At 37.1% G+C, this 18,214-nt stretch overlaps 1 protein-coding gene across 4 annotated transcripts; it reads left to right on the plus strand.

Annotated features, from left to right (window-relative positions):
- Positions 1-290: 290 nt before the first annotated feature.
- CLECL1 (C-type lectin like 1) lies at positions 291-17,123 on the plus strand. Of its 4 annotated transcripts, XM_086404244.1 has the most exons (8): positions 299-633; positions 4,583-4,669; positions 6,562-6,660; positions 9,674-9,846; positions 13,183-13,234; positions 13,828-13,913; positions 15,777-15,883; positions 16,841-17,114. In XM_086404244.1, the coding sequence occupies exons 1-8, from the start codon at positions 561-563 to the stop codon at positions 16,947-16,949; spliced, it is 786 nt and encodes a 261-aa protein (XP_086260370.1). In that variant the 5' UTR covers positions 299-560; the 3' UTR covers positions 16,950-17,114. The 4 variants fall into 4 exon arrangements, 3 of the variants coding, with proteins under 3 accessions (XP_086260368.1, XP_086260370.1, XP_086260369.1); XM_086404242.1 differs by lacking the exons at positions 13,183-13,234; positions 13,828-13,913 and having other exon boundaries at positions 291-633; positions 16,841-17,123; XR_015164910.1 differs by lacking the exons at positions 13,183-13,234; positions 13,828-13,913 and having other exon boundaries at positions 9,674-9,851; positions 16,841-17,123.
- Positions 17,124-18,214: the final 1,091 nt, after the last annotated feature.

The raw sequence follows: 18,214 nt of genomic DNA on the forward strand, positions 1-18,214 counted from the left end.
TGCTTCAACTTAGCTTGCTGTTAATATTATAAAGTGTACAATAGAAGAAATAGCTTTAAAGGAATTTTAAAGTATTGCCTAGGTAATTACAATGCATTTCAAAGATGAGGATTCTGTCAATTCTTTCTACTACTTTCATTAAAAAAAAAAATCCTCTTTTTCTTGTCCATCCTTCCCAGTTGTTATTCCACTTTAGAGAAAATGCTAGAAGGTCAAAGGGTTTCTGCCTGAAAATATGTCTGATCTAAAAGAGGAAGTGGTTTATAGAAGAAAGTGATGCAATCTCTTCTGTGGTACTATTGAAGTTCAAAATCATTCCAACTGAGGGCAGAAAACTAACTGAAGTGCAAGAAACTACTGCATGGAGAGTAGTTTTCTTTCAGATCATGCAAGTGTCCAATAACCTATTGCCTTGATTGATAAGGCTGAGCACATTGTTTTTATTTTTTATTCATTGAGGGAATCTACCAAACTTGGGAGAGAGGAAGGAAATTATCTGTCTCAATATATCTCATTTACAGGAGGTTTGCAAAAATATAGGATTCTTTTTAATTTCTGCAATGGCTGGAGAGATAGTCTATGCTGATATCAAACATACATCTTCAGAACATTCATCTTCACTCCAGAAATCTGGTAAGCTGAATCTAGAACTCCTGTTAAAATTAATGTTTTACTTTAAATCTCCCTTGTTTCTGTCCTGTGTTTACATCTGTCTTACTGGAAATGTGCTAAGTCATTTTGTCGTGTCCAACTCTTTGCGACCCTATGGACTGTAGCCCACCAGTCTCCTCTGTCTGTGGGATTCTCTAGGCAAGAATCCTGGAGTTGGTTGCCACTTCCTTCTCCAGGAGATTTACTGGAAATAGGAGACTGGATGCAAAGCAAAATCTACTGAATGCCAGGGTAAAAGTGAAGGATTTTAATGACACAAAGTGTTCATAAGTTAATTGTAACTTTAGTCTTAATATGTAGACCTTTGCTTTTGGTTTCCATGAACTCTATTCCTTATATTTCTTGTGGTGGACATTTATTATATTCCTGTGGTGACATTGATACTCATAACCTCTTTCTGCTCTATAATTTTACTCATCCAAATCTGAAAATAACATGATAAACTCATTCACACTGAGGAAAATATCCCTGACAATTATTCACATTGTTATTTAGCCTTTTGGAAGTTGTGTATCGGTAGGATAAAAATGTTAAACTAAAATAAAAAGATATAAAATGTTAATATCTTATTCCTGAAGTTTAGAATTAATGATTATCTGAGTAATAGAATATTTTTGAAGCACAAGTAGATAGGCATACAGCTAAAGATAAGATTGTACCTTAATCACAAATCACCTAAAAACCAATAGCTTTTTCAAATCCAGTGTATGTTCTACATACATTCTATACAAATGAAGCTTTAGGGAAAATTCCATGTTGCATTTATATTATCTCCTCTAGGGTAAGAATTTTTGTATTGTTAAAGTTACATAAAATGTTTAAAGTCTCCACAAGCTTGTCCTTGTGGAATAAAATTGATGTCTTGCTTTCCAGTTATTCCCAAGTATCCATTTCTTCTTTCATATTTTTAAGCTTGCAGTTTTCAAGTGGATCTCATGTATGGTTTTCTCCAGTTGAAAGAAATTTCCTGTGTTTAAATGGTCTCTCTCTAACTTGCTCAATGGGGCTTCCCAGGTGGTGTTAGTGGTAAAGAACCCACCTGCCAATGCAGGGGATGTAAGAGATGTGGGTTTGGTCCCTGGGTCAGGCAGATCTCCTAGAGGAGGGCATGGCAAACCACTCCAGTATTCCTGTCTAGAGAATCCCATAGACAGAGGAATCTGGTGGGCTACAATCCATAGTGCCATAAAGAGTCAGACATGACTGAAGTGACTTAACACAGCACAGCACGACTTGCTCAATATGGGCTTATCTGCTTTCTTTTCTTGATAGACTGGGAGCTTTCATTTTATGTGAGCTAATGGAACTTAGTTTGAGAAGTAATATGGACGAAACCTGTATTCTTATTCTTCCATTTCCCACAAATCTCATATAACTGGTCCATTTTTCTAGAGATTGTTTTAACTCACTTTAAGCTACAAGCTCAAGATTTTTGATTCTGCATGCCAGGATTTAATTTCGTCTATTCATGGAGAGAACATTACTTTTATCCTGGTCAAAAAAAAAAAAAAAAAAGGAAAGAAAATGGTACAAATGAACCCAGTTACAAAACAGATACAGAGTCACAGACTTAGTAAACAAATTTATGGTTACCAAGGGGAAAAGAAGGGAGGGATAAATTGGGAGATTGAGATTGACATACAAATTTATAAAATGGACTTCCCTGGTGGCTCAGTGGCAAAGAATCAGCCTGCCAATGCAGGAGACCTGGGTTCGATCCTTGGGTTGGGAAGATCCCCTGGAGAAGGCAATGGCAACCCACTCCAGTATTCTTGCATGGAGAATCCCATGGACAGAGGAGCCTGGCAGGCTACAGTCCAAAGGGTCATGAAGGGTTGGACACAACTAAGTGACTAAGCACACAAGTCAGCTATATTCCAATAAAAATTAATTTAAAAAAGAATAGAACAAGGAAAAGAGATTTGGGGACAATGTCTTTAATGTTATCTAGTCCAATTTTATTGTGATGTTAAAAATGAGGAAATATGAATGCATAAAAATTAAATTACCTACCTATAGTCATGACTAGAAGTCAAATATTTTATTACTCTTTCACTGCATATCTCTGTTGTGGATAAATGCAACTTCTGTTCCCATGTGTCATATTCAAGAGGGAAAGAAAGATGCTACAATCCAAAGTACAATCCAGATTTGCTACATTGGATTGTAATGTCCCACAGAGCCCTACACAATTGTCCCCAAGCTTTCTCTTCGAAGTTGCTAAATTTCACTTGTTTAAATCTGGTTGTTGACTTTCTCTTTCCTCTTTAGAATTATCATAGTCCTTCCTATTTCAGAGCTTCATGTCTGTTGAAACGCTCTCCCTAATCTCTTAATCTTTGTATTTCCACTGCCTCGCACAGTACTAAGTCCTTGGTAGGCAATGAATAGATGCTTGGTAGGCAGATGAATGTATAAATGGATTTTAAATAAATGGATCTCATTTATTTTAAATATTTTAAATATTATAGTTTCATTGGTTCTCCAAGATATAAAACAAGAGGGTACCCCCATGAAACTGAGTGAAATATCAGTGAGAAAAGGTAATACAATTAAGAATATTCTGGACTAAAACTCAGAAATTCATGATTTTCTTAAACTTTACTTCAGGGGCCTAAAGGAATGATATAGTACTCCTTGTATTAGTTCCATTCATGAACTCTGATGATTTATTCTCCAACTTTTTAGGTCTGAAATCTCAGTTCTTCACCCTAGAAATGTGTGTTGGGATATTATCACATTCTTCTCACTATTGCCTAGTCAGGCACAATTTGCATCGTTTTGCCTGATAAAAGAAAATGCATGGACTTCTTTTAGTGTTTTGAGAATTTAATAAATTCTCATTAAAGATGTTTTACTTAATAATAATTTGAACAAGCACTCTCTAATAGTATTCTACTAAATAAGCATTCATGTTAATCATTCTTGACAATTGATTTTGTAATTGGTTGTATTTTCACATCAGTTATAGTAGGCTCTCAGTTTGTGAAAGTATCAGTTGTGTCTGACTCTTTGCAACCTCATGGACTGTAGCCCACCAGGCTCCCCTATCCATGGAATTCTCCAGGCAAGAATGGTGGAGTGGGCAGCCATTCCCTTCTCCAGGGAATCTTCCCTATCCAGGGATTGAACCTGGGTCTCCCACACTGTAGGCAGACATTTTACTGCCTGAGCCACCAGGGAAGCCCCATGTAGATGTGTATATATCACATATGTAGTGGAATTGATATACTGTAACTATTTTGGATAAGAGCCTCTTGGTTTTAGTCATCAATCAGCCCAGAGCTAAAAATGTCATTTTCTTTTTATGACTTATTTATCTGATTACAAGAGATAGAATGGATAGTGAACAAAGGTCTAATTTGGTAGTCAAGAAACCTGAGCTATGATCTCAACTCTACTATCAAGTAACTGTGTTTTGTGGACTTAAAAATCCCCATTTTAACATTCAAATGTTGGACAAGATTATCCCTAAAATTACTTTTATTTTAAAATGTATAATTTTATGAAATTGCAATTACATATAACAGGAAATAGGTTTATTGTATAAGAATGCATAAAAGAGACATAAAAGAATGGATCAACTCAAATAAGTGAGGGCTGTCAGAAAGTTTATTAGAGAATCTTGAGAATGTCAGTCTTATATAAAAACGTAGGAATGCAGAGAGTAAATCATAAGTTAAGATTATGAATGGTGAATCAAAAGGAAAAAAATATATTCATTCAGTTTTATAAATTCCCCCTTCTTCACAAATCAGGGGACCAAATTTGTATGTAAGAGGAATTTAGGTCTACATATTTCAAAGGAAAGTAACTCAAGAGCATAACCGACAAAGTTTATTCATCCCTTCCTTACCACCTAAGGAATTACTTAACTGGGCTTACTAGTGAAATTTATCCAATTTTATAGATTCTCACCACCACGGAATTTTCCTGAAAGTTGGGTGTGCAATGATTATCATTCTTCTTGTAATAGTAATTGTGCTGAGCATGCTTGGTAAGTAATTACCAATAACCTTTATTTACCCCAAAGTATTATTTTATCATGACCTGTTGTAATTGTGTTTGCTGTTAAAGTGGTTTCTACACAATTCAGTACAATTTCACAAAAAGCAGGAAATTTGGTACACAAATAAAATTAGAGATTTTCCATAGAACTTCATCATGTGATATTACATATATTATGGATTCATTTCATTGATATATGAAGGAGGCTAGATTTATATTTTATGATCAAAATCAGCTTCTTTGAACCATGTTCTGTGAAAGCAAACTAAACTATGAAGCATATTTCTGTTTAAGCTTATTCAAGATCTTATTCAAGCTTACTAAAATCATGGCATCCTAAAAGAAAAAAGAAAAAGAAAATCATGGCATCCTGAAAGTGAAGTGAAAGTCACTCTGTCGTATCCAACTCTTTGTGACCCCATAGACTATACAGTCTGTGGAATTCTCCAGGCCAGAATACTGGAGTGGGTAGCCTTTCCCTTCTCCAGGGGATCTTCCCAACCCAGGAATTGAACTGGGCCTCCTACATTGCAGGCAGATTCTTTACCAGCTGAGCCACAAGGGAAGTCCCATTATCTACTCAGGGGCATCCTCAATCTTGCATCCATGGGTGAAAATTTTGTCTAAAACCAATCAATTCACTCAGGCACTTAAAAATTATACTCATATGCTGTGGATATAGTGAAATATAGTCCAACTTTATATGGCAATTATTTTAATTGTTTATTAAGTAAATGCTTGGAGAAAAACTTCCAGATGATGTATACTCTAAGGAATTCAGGTTTCCAGATTCAACCAAACCCTAGAACAGATCAAGGCAATATCTGCCTGTATTGTCCTTGTGAATGATATTAGTAATTATGTATGTCATTAGGTACTAGAGGTCAATGAGCAGAGTCAGAATTCTAGAACTGGACAGGGCCCTAGAAATCAACAAGGTCAAGCCTCCAGTTGAGGTGAACAGTGTAAAGCCCAGAGTGATAAGTGGTTTGAGTAGTTTAATATAACTAGTCAGTGGCCAAATTGGGACTTTAACATTGAAGGGATGAAGCAAAAAATACTTAACATTCAACACCTCTGCTGGGATTTCCCTGGCAGTCCAGTGGTTAAAACAACTCTGCATTTCCACTGCAGAGGGTCCAGGTTTGATCCCTGGTCAGGGAACTAATATCCCACATGCCATGGGGCATGGCCATTAAAAAAAAAAATACCCTCTCTGTTATGTTTCTTTTTGGTATAGGTTAATAGATTTGCTTGTTATCAAAACAGTAGTTTGTTAGTAACAGATTTGTTACTATGATAAATTTTAAAGATTTAACTGATTAATACACACTATTGTGAGATTATAAATAACCAAAAGTAATTTCAGTGAAATGGCCATCAGAAAGACAAATGTCTTTCTCATGATAGAAAAGTACTCTGGGCTCACCCTGTCCTTCCATATGTAGACTTTAACAACCTCAAAAGGAACAGAATCATGAACTGAAATCAAAACACAGAAAGCTCTTTCCATGAATCAGGTGACACTTGGTACAGTTAATAGGAATTTACCAAACACAAACTATCCAAATGAAGCTTACATTCAAAGCTGGTTATTTTGTGTTTATTAAAATAAATATGAAAACTCCAGAAAAAAATCAAGTGAGTTTCCTTCTGGTCCCAGATCATATTTTACCAATTCCCCTAAATTTGATATTAATAAAATTAACATGAGTATGTGCAAAAGAAGGTCCAATCTTGGGAAAAGGAATTTTTTCCCATAAATTTTAATCACTTTAATTTCTCTGGAGTTTCCACATTAATCAACTTCACTGAGTCACTACAACCTAACTGTTTTCTGCTTTATGTTTAATTAAGAAAAGATGTGTCTTCTTTCACTAGTTATTCAGTTCAAATCTGCAAGACAAACTGAAGTGGATAATGAATTAAAGAAGAAATATTGTACTGAGCAAAGTAAATCTGAAGCAAACAACTCAATAGGTAATGTTATTTTATATTGCCTAATTCTTGAGTTGACTATGATGGCTACTCCATTTCTTGTCAGGGATTCTTGCCCACAGTAGTAGATATAATGGTCATCTGAGTTAAATTCACCCATTCCAGTCCATTTTAGTTTGCTGATTCCCAAAATGTCGATGTTCACTCTTGCCATCTCCTGTTTGATCACTTCCAATTTGCCTTGATTCATGAACCTAACATTCCAGGATCTTATGCAATATTGCTCTTTACAGCATCAGACCTTGCTTCTATCACCAGTCACATCTACAACTGGATGTTGTTTTTGCTTTGGCTCTGTCTCTCCATACTGTCTGGAGTTATTTGTCCACTGATCTCCAGTAACTTATTGGGCACCTACTGACCTGGGGAGTTCATCTTTCAGCGTCCTGTCTTTTTGCCTTTTCATACTGTTCATGGGACTCTCAAGGAAAGAATACTGAAGTGGTTTGCCATTCCTTTCTCCAGTGGATCACATTTTGTCAGGACTCTCCACCATCACCCGTCCGTGTTGCGTGGCCCTACACGCATGGCTCATAGTTTCACTGAGTTAGACAAGGCTGTGGTCCATATGATCAGATTGGTTAGTCTTCTGTGATTGTGGTTTTCATTCTGTCTGTCCTCTGATGGAGAAGGATAAGAGGTTTATGGAAGCTTCCTGATGGGAGAGACTGACTGAGGGGGAAACTGAGTCTTGTTCTGATGGGCGGGGCCATGCGCAGTAAATCTTTAATCCAAGTTTCTGTTGGAAAAACAGACTGGTTCCAAATCAGGAAAGGAGTACATCAAGGCTGTATATTGTCAGCCTACTTATTTAACTTATATGCAGAGTGCATCATGAGAAATGCCAGGCTGATGAAGCACAAGCTGGAATCAAGATTGCCGGGAGAAATATCAATAGCCTCAGATATGCAGATGACACCACCCTTATAGCAGAAAGTGAAGAAAACCTAAAAGTCTTTTGATGAAAATGAAAGAGGAGAGTGAAAAAGTTGTCTTAAAGCTCAACGTTCAGAAAACTAAGATCATGGCATCCCGTCCCATCATTTCATGGCAAATAGATAGGGAAACAGTGGAAACAGTGGCTGACTTTTTATTTTGGGGGGCTCCAAAATCACTGCAGATGGTCACTGCAGCCCTGAAATTAAAAGACGCTTGCTCCTTGGAAGAAAAGTTATGGCCAATCTAGAGAGTGTATTAAAAAGCAGAGACATTACTTTGCCATCAAAGATCCATCTAGTCAAAGCTATGGTTTTTCCAGTAGTCATGTATGGATGTGAGAGTTGGACCATAAAGAAAGCTGAGCACCAAAGAATTAATGCTTTTGAACGGTGGGGTTGGAGAAGACTCTTGAGAGACCCTTGCACTGCAAGATCCAACCAGTCTATCCTAAAGAAAATCAGTCCTGAATATTCATTGGAAGGACTGATGCTGAAGCTGAAACTCCAATATGTTGGCCACCTGATGTGAAGAACTGACTAACTATAAAAGACCCTGATGCTGGGAAAGATTGAAGGCAGGAGAAGGGGACAACAGAGGATGAGATGGTTGGATGACATCATTGATTCAATGGACACGAGTTTGAGTAAACTCCTGGTGTTGGTGATGGACAGGAAGCCTGGTGTGCTGCCGTCCATGGGGTCACAGAGTCGGAAATGACTGAGTGACTGAACTGAACTGAACTGAACTGAATTCCTGAATAAGCAAGTATGGACAGTAGCATGTATTTTACTTGGGTATATCTGAATAAAGGGGAAATTCCTCTACCCCTACAGAGGCATGGTTTAGACCATTGTTTTTCATGGGCCTATTACAGTTCTTGACAAAACTATTTAAAGACTGAAGACAAATGAGAAAAATAAACTTGTATGTGTTTTAAATGAATTTAAAGGTACTATGTTGAAATCATTTTATTAGTATTTTTATTTCTACTGGGACATGTGCAGGTGTACAATATGGTAAAAAATATTTTCTTTCCTAAAATTCATGATCACACCACATAGCTTTTTATCAGTTTTTTAATGGCACTACATGAAAAATGTTATAAATGATTATTTTATGCGTTTTTATCTTTCACATATTTATATATTTTTAAAAGTCAAGAAAACACTCAATTATTTAGCTTTTCTGTTTTCTTTTTCTTTGTGTTTCCTTTATTATTTTTAATCTGTTGATTTAAGTTTTTATTCTATATTGAAAAACTATATTCCTTTCTTTTTTTGAACCTGCATATATAATGTTATTAGAAAGACTTACCAGTCCATGTTATAGAGTAATTTCAGCTTCTGGGAACTCATTAAAACTTTAAAATGGATTTTAATTTTTCCAAGTCTCCTCAACCTCATTCCAAAAACTTTAATTTTTTTAAACTAGTGAGACTATGATAGCAAATTTTCTGGGACATTATTCCCAACACAAAAGCACATTGTCCTCCTTCTACCCTTGATAGAGGTGGTAACATGGTGTTGAATAAAATTGCTTTAAATTCTGTCCAGACCCTTTTATACATAGGAAGATCAATCTATCTGAGTTTTAGAGATCACCTATCATACAAATTTTGCCCAATAAAAATTCTTCTCATGATTTTATCATTCTCAAAATTATAGTGATACATAATTCTCAAAATGTCTGGTTCATTGTTGAAATCACTAGTTGAAATCTCTAATTTCTACTTTTCCTCCCAAATTTTTATCTTCCTGAAGTTTGGATGTTGATCGCTTTATCCTAGTGTCTGTGCATTGCCTAGCTCATAGAAAACATAACATATTTTAAAGAGAATAAATTAAATGGGAGTAAGAAGAAAAGAGAGAAAGAAAAAAAATACAATTGAAATTCTGTTAGGTTTTATTTGTTTCAAAATCCATCCTGAGAAAAGCACATACTTTTGTCAAAGAAGCTTAGGCCATAATTTAACAACTTTTGAGAGGCATTAATTATTATGCAATATTAGGGATGCATTCTCATGTTTCTTTTAATTATTTATCCTTTTTCCTTCCAGTTTCTTTCAATTCTTCCACTGTTCATACATCATGCCCCACCAAAGATTGGAAGCTACATGGGGGGAAATGCTACTGGGTTGCTGAACATGAAAATAAATCTTGGAATGAAAGTAAAAATGACTGTGTCACGAAAAAATCACATCTCATGGTGGTCCGAGACTTCACTGATACGGTGAGGTATAAAATTTTAAGATTATAGCATCCTTCACAACTGCAGTAGTTCTTTGTGCTACAAATTTGAAAATTTCGGTGAAAAAAATTTAAACCTCATTGATATTAACTGCACAATTCTTGGTTGAATGAATCACTGAAACTATATTATTATTTTAGTCTTCTTTTGCTTCCTTTGTGGCTCAGCTGGTAAAGAATCTGCCTGCGATGCGGGAGACCTGGGTTTGATCCCTGGGTTGAGAAGATCCCCTGGAAAAAGGAAAGGCTACCCACTCCAGTATTCTGGCCTGGAGAATTCCATGGACTATATAGCCCATGGGGTCGCAAAGAGTCAAACACGACTGAGCAACTTTTACTTTCACATTCACTTAGCTAGGGATAGAAGAAATCCTTTTAGTAGTATATACCTAAGTTCTTCTCTATAAGGTATCCATTTCCCAGATTGCATTTTAAATGTATGACATCACTCTCATCTCCCATATTTAATCCATCATTGCTCACAAAGTTTGTAGTCAGACAGCATGGCAGCTGAAATTAAAAATGATGTTCAGAGAAAGGAAATAGAGTATACCCTTCTTATTAAGCTTTGTTTTTTGTTGAAGAAAACAAATATTTTTCTAACTCTGGCTTAATTTAAATTGAAATTTCTTACACGAAGGTTGGACACTAAACCTAAATAAGACCAGTATAGATATTAGTTGGCAAACATCAAATAAGGATTCTTAGCATAAGAATTAGTATGTTGAAATTACAAACGATATCAAAGGCTCAGATTCAGAAAACTCAGTGATGAACAGTGCTTTACAAGCCTGGTTAAGTCTGGAGGGTTTATATAAAGGCAGCTGTTGAAACTTTTGTAGGGGGAAGAAAAAATTCCTCTGAGTTTCATAGAAATCCACAAAAACAAGAAAATCAAAATGGGAAGTAAGTTATCTTCAGTGTAACCAATGTGACCCCAAATATCAAACTGTAAAACTCTTTGTCAGATCCAGTCCAAATTGGTTTGAATATGAACCAAATCCAGAATGGGTGAAGAACTAAAAAAGAGACTTTTTTCTTCTCTTAGAAGTCAGCTTAAGACAAAAAAGGGGAAGAAGGTATCAACTTGAAAGGACCTAATAAAGTGAAGTTGCTCAGTCGTGTCCGACTCTTAGCGACCCCATGGACTGCAGCCTACCAGGCTCCTCCGTCCATGGGATTTTCCAGGCAAGAGTACTGGAGTGGGGTGCCATTGCCTTCTTCAACTAATTCACTAGTTTAGTATGCAATAAAATAACAGAGGCTTTGAATAAGTTAAACTGGCTAGTAACAACTAATCAGTTTTCTTCAGTGATCACTGTTCTACATAGGCAGGATAATTAACTCATGGATAGTCTTTCTGGTCTATCTTCAACAATTCTTACACTACATAATCAATTAGGGACATCTTTTTACAGATATATGAAGAGAACACAGGTAGCTTTACGTAAGTTGAGTTTGTTAAATCTATTCATTATGACAGGGGATTTCTGACACAAAAATTGCTCACTGCACACTGAACCCCAGAGAAGTGATGAAAAAGACAGCTGATGTTAGGAGGTATATGGGAGTGGGGTAGGGTGAGAAGTCATGGATAAATTAAAAACTGGCAAGTATCTGCTGAAGCAGAGCCACTTTTTAGGACATAATAATAAGAAAGCATCTAATAAAAAGAGACTGAGTTACATAGCTTTGTATTTGGAAATGAACACACAGTTCCTCCTAGGTCTTTAAAGTGGAGTTTCAGTTCATTATTAAGTGATTGGTTAGGTTTCTTGTTGCCCAGGAAACACATCTTTTCTGCATTTCTGCCTTTTTCCATTTGATGATGAGCAGGAAACAGATAAGGTTTTTAGGGAAGTCTTTCATTGCACTGTTTCTCCATGCATTGATTTATTGTCTGTTTCTACCCAGGAATTGAGCCTAGATGTCCCACATTGCAAGCAGTTTCTTTACCATCTGAGCCACCAACAGAATAATAAAGGGGCTGTAAGGCTTTCCAGGTGGTGCTTGTGGTAAAGAACCTGCCTGCCAATGCAGGACATGCAAGTTTGATCCTTGGGTCAAGAAGATCCCCTGGAGGAGGGCATGGCAACCCCTCCAGGATTCTTGCCTGGAGAATGCTATGGATAGAGGAGCTGGGTGGCTACAGTCCACGGGGTTACAAAGAGTCAGACACAACTGAAGGGACTTAGCACGCAAGCACCCAAAGGGGTTGTATGAGTTTGTCAGAGCTAACATAACAAAGTACCACAGACTTGACGGCTTAAGCATCAGAAATTTATTACTCACAGCTCTGAAGGCTAGATGTTCAAGATCAAGGTGTTGGCGGATTTGGTTCCTTACAAGGCCTCTCTCCTTAGTTTCTAGATGGCCACCTGCTTGCTCTGTCTTCACACGGTCTTTCCTCTGTATGCATGCATCTGTGTCTCTCTGTATGTCCAAATTTCTGCTTCTTATAAGGACAGTAATCAGATTGGATTAAGATCTACCCTAACAGCCTCATTTCTGCTTAGTCACTGTCTCTAAAAGCTGTGTCTCCAAAGGCAGTCACATTTTGAAGCATGGGGGGTTAGAGCTTCAAATGCATACATTTTGAAGAGACACAGTTGAGGCCGTAATATTCTATCCTCTGGCTCCTGAAGCCTGTAATAGGGGTCAATTATACATGTGAAGCAACTGAGCACGGCATGGCATACATGTGAATTGGGCCGTGGTAAAGAATCTACCTCCCAATGCAGGAGACACAAGAGACACAGGGTTGATCCCTGGGCTGGGAAGACCTCCTGGAGGAGGAAATGGCAACCCACTCCAGTATTCTTGCCTTGGAAATCCCATGGACAGAGAAGTCTTGCAGGCTACAGTCAGTCCACAGGGTCACAAAGAGTGGGACAAAACTTCAGCAACTTAGCACATTATGGACAGCCATATACTTTGTCTCAGGGGTTATGTTATTGTACAAAAAGGAGATATTACCCACCTCCTAGAGTAATGGCCATAAAAACAAAAATAAACAAATGGGACTTAATTAAACTAAAGCTTTTGTACAGCAAAAGAAACAAGATTAAAAGACAACCCTCAGAATAGGAGAAAATAATTGCAAAGGAAAAAGCTGACAAAGGATTAATCTCCAGGATATATAAGCAGCTCATGCAGCTCAATATCAGGAAAACAAACAGCCCAAAGAAACAAACAAAAAAAAATGGGCAGAGGACCTAATCAGACATTTCCCCAAAGACATACAGATGGCTAATAAACACATGAAGAGGTGCTCAGCATCGCTCATCATTAGAAAAATGCAAATCAAAACTACAATAAGGTATCAACTCACATGGGTCAGAATGGCCATCATCAAAATCTCTATAAACAATAAATGCTGGAGAGGGTGTGGAGAAAAGGGAATGCACTTGCAATGTTGGTGGAAATGTTAATTGATACAGCCACTGTGGAGAACAGTATGAAGATTCCTTTAAAAAACTAGGAATAAAACTATCATATAACCCAACAATCCCACTACTGGGCATATACGCTGAGAAAACCATAATTGAAAGAGACGCATGTACCTCAATGTTTGCTGCAGCACAATTTACAATAGCTAAGATATGGAAGGAGAAGGCAATGGCACCCCACTCTAGAACTCTTGCCTGGAAAATCCTGTGGACAGAGGAGCCTGGTAGGCTGCAGTCCATGAGGTCGCTAAGAGTCGGACATGACTGAGCAACTTCACTTTCATTTTCACTTTTCACTTCATGCATTGGAGAAGGAAATGGCAACCCATTTCCAGTGTTCTTGCCTGGAGAATCCCAGGGACGGGGGAGCCTGGTGGAAGGCCGTCTATGGGCTTGTACAGAGTGGGACACGACTGAATTGACTTAGCGGCAGCAGCAGCAGCAGCAAGATATGGAAGCAACCTAGATGTCCATCAATATATGAATGGATAAAGAAGTTATGGTAAATATATACAATGGAATATTACTCAGCCATAAATATAATACATTTGAGTCAGTTCTAACAAGGTGGATGGACCTAGAGCCTGTTTTACAAAGTGAAGTAAGTCAGAAGGAGAAAAACAAATGTCATATATTAATGCATATATATGGAATATAGAAAGATGGTACTGATGATCCTATTTTCAGCAATGGAGATGCAGACGTACAGAACAGACTGGTGGACATAGTCGGGAAAGGAGAGGGTGAGAGGAATTGAGAGAGTAGCATGCAAACACATAAATTACCACATCCAGTGGAAATTTGCTATATATGATGCAAGGAGCTCAAATCAGGTGTTCTTTGACAACCTAGAGAGGTGGGATAGGATGGGAGGTGGGAGGGAGATTAAAGAGGGAGGGGACACATGTATACCTATGGGTGATTCATGTTGATGTATAGCAGAAACCAACACAATATTGTAAAGCAATTGTCCTCCAATTAAAAAAAAAACTAATACAATTATGTAAAGTTTAAAAATAAAATAAAATTTAAAAAATAAAAAAAAATTAAATTAAATTAAAAAAAAAAAGAAAAGTACTTACATAATAAGCATACAAAAATATCTGGCTATATTTTGTTAGCTGCAAAGCAGTTTTTTCCAGACAATCCTGCGAGTGCTTTAATGCTACAGTGATTATTTCAACTGGCTAGCTATTTAATTACCTTATATATAGAGAGAGAGAAAGGTTCTTACATTATTAACCATTCAGCAGTAACCCCAATAAAACTTTGTGATTAATAGAGATGAAGCTAAATCTTTCCAGTAATGTACACTCTTATCACCATATGCAGGAAATATCTATGGAATAATAGTCACATAAGGTATCACCTAATACTTATAAAATCAGTTTATTAAAGGCATTATAAAAGAAAAAAAAAAAACTTATAAACAATATGTGCTCCATCAGCTCAGAGACTACTTTCTTTCTGTGTGTTTTTCCTGTGTGTTTTCTTGCTTCTAGATTATTGTTTAATACTTGTATTCAGTAATAATCACTATTATTTAGGCAAGAAGCATTCATTATGGGCCAAGCCGTGTTTAATATTACTTATTAACAAAACAATAACAGTTCTTTGAGATAGGTATGAATATTATCATAGTCAGAGTTTTAGTGACTGGAAAAATGCAGAAATAAAAAGAATAAATAACTGTGCAAAGATGTGTAGTAGTAATAGTAGCTGCAGCCTGACGCCACAGCCTTGGTGTCTACTAACACTGTCCATAATAGTTCTTTTTTTCTTTGCAGTCTCAGTTTATGTTTTTATATTGGAGTATAATTGGTGTACATATATTCCCTCCCTCTTGATCCTCCCTCCCACTCTGCCGTAATACCCCTTTAGGTCATCACAGAGCACTGAGCTGAGCTCCCTGTGCTATACAACAGCTTCCCACTAGCTATCTATTTTGCACATGGTAATATATATATATATATATCCCAATCTCCCAATTTTTCCCACTCTCCCTGTCTTCTTGTGTTCACATGTTCTTACTCTATGTCTGCATTCCTGCCTTGCAAATAGGTACATCTAGATTTTTTTTTAAATTTATGTTTAGATTCCTTATATATGTGTGTGTGTTAACATGATATTTGTTTTTCTCTTTCTGCCTTACTTCACTCTGTATGACGAATGATAAAATTTCATTCTTTTTTATGGCTGAGTAATATTCCATTGTATATATGTGCCACATCTTTATCCATTCATTTGTTGATAGACATTTAGTAATTTTTCTTTGGCTTTTATCCCATTGCATTACTGTGGATTTCCCCTCCACTGTGATCTATTTGAAAACGTGAAGCCTGTCTTACCTGTTCATTCCTAGCTTCTAGTGCAGTGCTAGCCACATAGAAGGTGCTCCTGTGGTATTTTATCTTGCATCTGTAAGAATCACTTGATTTCATACAACATTTTCTATTCTTTTTAGACTTTCCTATGGCAAAATATATATGATTCATTTTGGGTTGGTTTGAGGATTCCTCCTGGAGGGAAATTATGGACCTGGTTGGACAACAGCACTTTTGACCCTCAGCTGTAAGTCTTTTGCATTTCTTTTGCATTTTTTCTTTTTGTGGTTTTTAATCCCATGTTGTATGTGACAAGAAAGAGACATATGACATCATTGGCTTTGAAGTGATCTAATGGGTATAAATTTCCTGACTGCTACAGTCTGATAAATATTTCTATAAAATGATTCACACAGAAAGTTGAGAAAGAAATCTCCCTCCATCCACTCAGAAAACTTATGTATGAAACAGGATTGCCCTGTTGCCTGATTTTAGCTTTTTATATAAAAGGTAAATTAGCAAGTATAAACTCTTTTATGAGTGCACATGTTTGTTTTACAGAGCATAACTTTCTGCTCACTTCTTATAGTGATCAATTTTTAAGCAATAAAAGTGTCAGAGCTGAGGGACTTCCCTGACGTTCCAGTGGTTAAGACTCCGCATTCCCAATTCAGGCAGCATGGATTCAAACCCATCTCCTATCATGGGGAACTAGGATCCCACACACTGCTCAGAATGGACTAAAAAAAAGTCAGAGGTGATGTTTTAGCTCTCTTTAATGAACTATCAGGGCTTCCCTTGTGGCTCAGTGGTAAAGAATCTGCCTGCAATGCAAGAGATGCAGGTTCAATCCCTGGGTCAGGAAGACCCCCTGGAGAATGAAATGACAACCTACTCCAGTATTCTTGCCATGGACAGAGGAGTCTGGCAGGTTATGGTCTATATGGTCACAAAGAGTCAGACACAACTGAGAGACTAAACAACAAAAATGAACTATTAACTTCTCTGGAGAGACGTTTGAGAAATTAACATAAAGTGGGAAGGATTGCTTTGCCTATCATATGGTTGTGTATTTAAATAGTTTTAATGAGTTTACTCTTTATTTAAAAAAATAGAAAACATTTTCTGAAGTCCTTGTAAGCCTCTGGCCATATGCCTATACTCATGGCTGATGTAAAGAAAACCATCTGCTTTCTTTCTGTAGGTTTTCAAATCAACGAGAAACCCGGAGTATGAAATGTGCCTGGGTGTCTTCTACCGAGATAACCAAAGAAGATTGTCAGAAAAGTTATCCATGGATTTGTCAACTATAATCCACTTGGCAGAAAATAAGTCTCTATTTGTCTGACTAAGAGACACCACATGAAGTTTGAGTTCAGATCATAAGAAAGCTCAGAGGGCTGTGTGTGTGTGTGTGTGTGTTTTATAGCACTATTCTCAGAAGTGTGGAAAGGGAGATACACAAAATAAAATATTTTAGAAAATGAGTGTACGTGATGAATATATTTTTACATCTGAATGATGTGGTGATTCAATCATCCATCTCATCGTGCCAGTATTTTTTTAATTTTAGCCTTTATCTTTTCTGTATCTTCAGACTGAGTGATTCACACTTTCACTTAGCTTAACTTGATATCCTTAGTTAATTTCTTACATTCTCACAGTTTCAACTACCACATACAAAGCAGTGCACATCAAAGTCATATCTGCCGTTCAGATCATTCTCTGATCATCAGACCTGTATACTCTACCGGCTATTTAACACAGCAAGTATAAAACCCCAACTTACTTCCAACTCAACTTACAACAGTAGTCCACTAAATTTCATCATAAAAGGAACCATCTTCCAGCACTCCATATCTCAGTAAAGGATATGCCATACAAGACAATTATGCCATCTAAAAACCACTTGTTGTTGTTGTTCAGTTACTAAATCGTGTCCGACTCTGCAACCCCATGAACTGCAGCATACCAGGCATCCCTGCTCTTCACTATCTCCTGGAGTTTGTTCAAAATCATGTCTCTTGAATCAGTGATGTTATCCAACCATCTCATCTTGATATTACTCTCTCTCACATGCATACCTCTAGGCTGCTCTCCACCTTCATCTCATATCACCAAGTTTTATTTGTGTGTGTGTTAGTCGCTCAGTCATGTCTGACTCTTTGCGACCCCGTGGATCATAGCCCATGAGACTCCTCTGTCCATGGGATTTTCCAGGCAAGAATATTGGAGTGGGTTGCCATTTCCTTCTCCAGAGGCTCTCCCCAACCCAGGGATTGAACCCGGGTGTCCCGCACTGCAGACAGACTCTTTACCCTCTGAGCCACCAGGAAAAATACCAAGTTTTATTTATTTTTAACTAAATATCTCTGGTGAAGTACAGGAAAGCCTGGCATGCTGCAGTTAATGGGGTCACAAAGAATGGAACACGACTGAGCAACTGAAAAACAGCAGAAATATCTCTCAAACATGTCCTCCTCTCTTTAGCACCACTTTCATGATCTTAACACAAAGACACTAAAATAATTAAATAGCTTTAATAACATCTTCACTCCATTTCAATTATTCTCTACCA

The sequence above is a fragment of the Bos grunniens genome, chromosome 5 (assembly GCF_055505025.1).
Source record: "Bos grunniens cultivar Pamir isolate PY7600 chromosome 5, Bosgru_T2T1.0, whole genome shotgun sequence".
NCBI lineage: Eukaryota > Metazoa > Chordata > Mammalia > Artiodactyla > Bovidae > Bos > Bos grunniens.

What these genes read in the sequence shown, in the direction of transcription:
- CLECL1 (XM_086404244.1), top strand. Translation starts at nt 561, where the DNA reads ATGGCTGGAGAGATAGTCTATGCTGATATCAAACATACATCTTCAGAA. An exon ending in TGAAGCAAACAACTCAATAG is followed by an intron (nt 6,661 to 9,673) that starts GTAATGTTATTT and finishes TTTTCCTTCCAG; the next exon opens with TTTCTTTCAATTCTTCCACT. An exon ending in TCCGAGACTTCACTGATACG is followed by an intron (nt 9,847 to 13,182) that starts GTGAGGTATAAA and finishes AACTACAATAAG; the next exon opens with GTATCAACTCACATGGGTCA.